The 4903-nt window shown below is 30.9% G+C and overlaps 1 protein-coding gene across 1 annotated transcript; it reads left to right on the top strand.

Moving 5' to 3' along the window:
- Positions 1-454: 454 nt before the first annotated feature.
- On the top strand, positions 455-4658 carry LOC145049980 (wall-associated receptor kinase 2-like). The gene is made up of 3 exons (XM_078998308.1): positions 455-580; positions 644-1000; positions 3348-4658. The coding sequence occupies exons 1-3, from the start codon at positions 455-457 to the stop codon at positions 4053-4055; spliced, it is 1191 nt and encodes a 396-aa protein (XP_078854434.1). The 3' UTR covers positions 4056-4658.
- The last annotated feature ends 245 nt before the right edge of the window (positions 4659-4903 follow it).

Here is a 4903-nt window from a genome sequence, read left to right as displayed (position 1 = left end):
AATAATATCTAATCTATGTGTTTTACAAAAAAATGTACATGTGGCATTTACAAGCACCACCACCGATGTGGTTGCTCTTAGCACATCAACCAAATCACACACAAAACATATCTGATCAAAGAAATACAAGAAAAAAGAAACATCCTTCTAGTTTTCATCCTCGCGTTGTCGTCTGAAAGCAATTTTGTAGGTGCCTCCGTTACAGCCATTGCAAAACCACACTGCCAAACAAAATGCGTGAACGTAACAGTTCCCTTCCCATTTGGAATAAGCAAAGTGTGTTCCTTAGACGAGTCATTTGAGCTTACCTGCAACATCACTTTTAAACCCCCAAAGCTTTTTATCTCGGAACATCGGCATATACAGTATCTCGGATTCCAAGATCAGCATTTTCAATTCTGTTAATCGCTCTTGCTAGAACAAATGTGTGAATGATACTAGTGGTAATTCAGGTATGGCAGTCGATGAGGTGGGCCCTTTCACTTTTTCGTCTGAAAACAGGTTTACGTTGGATGCAATAACTATGCTTGGATCAGAGGACCACATGGACCCAACTACGCTAGTGGCTGTATGGGCATATGTACTAACGTAAGTATATAATGTGCCTAACAATGCTAAATGCTCTGGAATTGGGTGTTGTCAGACATCAATACGAAAGGGTCTCAAGGGTTTCAATGCAAATATTGGCTCCTTTGATAACCATATGAATGTACGGTTGTTCAATCCTTGCGGTTTTGCATTTCTTGCTGAGGAAAACCATTTAGGCTTTGGTGGTGCACGTCACGTGATTTGTCTGGTGCTTCAAAGTTCAAAGCTTTCTTTAGATTCAAATGTCCACATCCTGGTGGATTGGGTAATTGGAGGAGGCAAGCGGAATTGCTCACAGGCTACAGAATGCAAGGCAAATAGATTCTGCATGGATGATGAAGATCTTGATGGATATCGTTGCAGCTGCAACAAAGGTTACCAGGGCAATCCTTATCTTCATAATGCTGCCAAGGTCAGTTTCGATTTTAGAAAAAAATCCATTCCACTAAAAGTCTAAAAATTATATTTGACACAAACCGGTCCCAAAAACCCGAATAGATAGATGCTCTCATTGTATCAGTCCAAAGTTAACTTTTAAAACTTATTTTTCTACAAAGATGATAGATATAAAAATAAAAAAAAAAACTTATTAATAAAACACATAAGGAGAAAAGTAGAGTATAACTTAATTTTGTGGCCCATCCCACATCAAAAGTGTTGGGAGTAGAGTTATGCTTATTAAAAGCAGGATGGGGGAAGACCTTCTTAGGTTACATTTAGGCTTTGGTCCATTAATTATAAACATAGGCTGTCACTTGCATTAAAGACCCAATTCCTAATAAGGTTTTATTTATTTATAAATATTTTGTTTTATAAAGTTTGGTGTTCAACATTCAACCTGGCCGGTTTGATTATGTTTTTGAGTGAACAGACTTGTTTTAATCTAATTATAAACCATTGGTTTTTAAGCTGGAGGTTTGACCCATATAGATTGAAAACATTTGAACTTTATTAGTCTAGTTTTATTTTCAAAATATCATTGCTTGTACCTTACTAATGATTTACAATTGTTTTTTTCAATTAAAAGCATTCTCAGTTCCATTTTATTTATAAAATTATTCAATGTGTTATATATATATATATATATATATATATATATATATATATATATATATATATATATATAATTCTTCAACTCCACTTTATTTTTTACATCGAATATAAGATTATTATAAGGCTAAGATTACTAAACTTGAAAGAACATAATTTATCAACTCTATAAATTAAGGTTAACTTTTACTTGTCATATTTGTTTGTTCAAGTTTAACTTTATTTATATCTAGTTTATTTAACATACTTAAAATTTGAGTTTATTTATTTAGTATTTGTTTAAATTTATTATTATAACTTTAATATGAAAATTGTTTCAAATATATTTTAAATTTAAACACTTCTTAATATTTCCTTGTTAAATTTTTCTAAACGTATGTGTCATATTTCTGTAAATATATGTATAATTTTTTACAAATGAGTTTGAATATTTATTTTGATGACTTATGAATGAAATTATTTATTTAATAAAATACTTGTTATATTAATGTCAAAATTAATTTATATTATTTGTTTTGTTATATTTATTTATTGGTAAAAAATTTAAGGTTATTAAAACAAAATGATTTTAGACAAACTCTAAAAGTCTTTTGAATTGAAAAGTATTATTGAATATATAAAAATCTGAAGAAAAAGAATATAGTTAGGATATATTTTTGGGTTTAAAAAATTAGTGAAATTAAAGTGAAGATAGAGATAAATCACTATTAGCGTTATTATTTTTCCTCTAGTGTTAAAGATGGTCTAAATAAGACATGGAAAAATAAATGAGTAAACCCTTTTTTTCATACAATTAACATTTTTTCATGAATTTTGTTTTTCCAGTGTACATGTTTCCCAAAATATATAAAAATTTTGGGAAATTGGCCTTACATTTTCTTTCAAATGCTTAGAAAATTAGGTTCAGAAAAATTGGTTGGTAATGTTGTCCAATTTAATTAGTCTATAATTAGCTCACCATAGATCACTATATAACATTTTATTTTTAAATAAAAAAAATAAGAATTCATTGGCTTGCTAATGTAGATAAAAGAATTGGGTTTAATTGGACAAATTCATTGGTTGCTAATGTGTATAGAAACTAATTTTTTATAAATATTTGATTTGAGTTAGGTTGTAAATTATATAGGTTATATGTTCTACTCTATCCAAGACTAAGCTTTATATAGATTCTATGTTATACTCTATCCAAGACTACTTTTTCCATGTAAAAATATAGGCTTGAACCCATTCTTCATTATTTTTATGTGTATAAATTTATGATATTCATTTACATTTAAATGTGTAAAAGGTAATGTGTGTTTCTCCTCAAAAACGCAAACATCTTAACTACAAATTTATTATACATAATTTTGTTTTCAATCCAAAAAATACTTGTTTCAAGATTTTTTTTTATTTCGTAAAATGAATTGTTTTTTCTTTTTTACTTTTATGAAGTATCATTTACAAGAAAAAACATATATTTCATGGATTAACAACCAATATTTGCAAGATAAGTTGTAATAATTCCGCGGTATACGTAATTGTTGGAAATATGGCATTATTACAAGCGTTCCCATGTTTAGTATTCATCTGGTTAACTGATCATTTTCCTTATATTTTTCCATGTAGCTTTGGTTAGGATTATTTTAACATTAGCTGGGATCATTGGGATATTCTTTAGCATCAAGAAGAGGAAACTTATGAAGGAACAAGAGAAGTTTTTTTAGAAAAAACTGAATTCACAAGAGGTTGATTACACTGTGACTGTATATATCACCAAACAACTTCCAAAAGCAATCGATAACTATTCAAATGAGCGAACTGTTGGTCGAGGAGGTTTTGAGGTTGTTTATAAAGGAGTACTGTCGGATAAACGCGTTGTTGCAATAAAGAAGTATGTTTCAGTGGGTAAGACTAAAAATGAACAATTTATCAATGAGGTATTGGTAATAATGAAAATCATCAATGGAAATGTCGTGAAACTATTGGGCTGTTGTTTAGAAGAGGAGGTACCGGTATTAGTGTATGAGTTCATTCCCAATAACACACTTTTCCATCACATTCATAATGAAGAGGGTGGAACGAGTTGGTTATCATGGGAGAATCGATTGACGGTTGCTGTAGAAGCTGCATCTACACTTGCTTACCTTCATTCTCATGCCACCACCCCCATCATAAATAGAGATGTCAAGTCCGCAAATATATTATTAGATGATGACTTCAATGCAAAATTGTCTGATTTTGGTATTTCCAAGTTGTTTTCTATACAAGAAGAAAACGTCAACACTGTTGTTCAGGACACACTTGGGTACTTGGATCCTGAGTGCCTACACACAAACAATACAAATGAAAAGAGCCATGTGTACAGCTTTGGGGTGGTCCTTGCAGAGCTCATCACCGGTAAAAATAAAAAAAATAATAAAAACTTCTTGTAGAGAGAGTCTACCAGGAGAAGTACTTGTCAAAGTATTTTGTCAAGTGCAAATGGTGGAACCAAGATTATTAAATGAAGGGGGTATTGACCTTCAACATTTAAACACCGCATGCAGCACAACTAGCGAACAAGTGCATGTACATATGTGGTGTTAACAGGCCAACCATAAGGACTGTTGAACTTGAGCTTAAAGCTTTAAGGAGGCCTAGTACGACACATCCCGCTGTTCTGCCTGAACAGGTAGCCCATTAAGAAATTTCTGGAACCATGATTCCAGAAATTCAGCCAGCAGATTGATAAACTCCCAATGATCTTTGAGAATTGAGATTAATCCGATTCTTATTTGTTTTTAGAGTCTATCTTTAATTATGTAGTTTTTGTGTAGTGTTAGTGCTACTTCCATGCTTTTGCTTTGTTATGGGGAGTAGTACCCTTTTTGGCCGGGTCCGGTGAGCTGGCACCTTTGTTTGGTATTTAAGTCGTTTTGTGTTTGGTTGTGATGGTATATTGTTTGCTTGAGTCGAACCAACACATAAAGAATGGTTTAATATAGTTAATAAATCATGTAAATGAGGCTTTTCAATTGAGTCTTAACTTTTCATAATTTTCCTTCATTTCTTTTTCTTTTCATTTCTCGAACATTTTTGAACATTAACACCTCATGTGAACAATTTTCCTTCATTTTCTTTTCTTTTCATTTCTCGAACATTTTTGAACATTAACACCTCATGTGAAAAAAATAACATAGACTATCAAATCTTGAAAATATAAATTTAGATAGCTTGAGTGACATATTTAAAGTTTTATAATTCAAAAATATAATAAAATATTAATATATATTTAAAAAAT

This window comes from Lactuca serriola, chromosome 5, assembly GCF_051521515.1.
Source record: "Lactuca serriola cultivar US96UC23 chromosome 5, Lser_US96UC23_V15, whole genome shotgun sequence".
Classification (NCBI taxonomy): domain Eukaryota; kingdom Viridiplantae; phylum Streptophyta; class Magnoliopsida; order Asterales; family Asteraceae; genus Lactuca; species Lactuca serriola.
The sequence above is the reverse complement of the archived record's forward strand: the minus strand, read 5'-3'. Positions and strand labels throughout refer to the sequence as shown.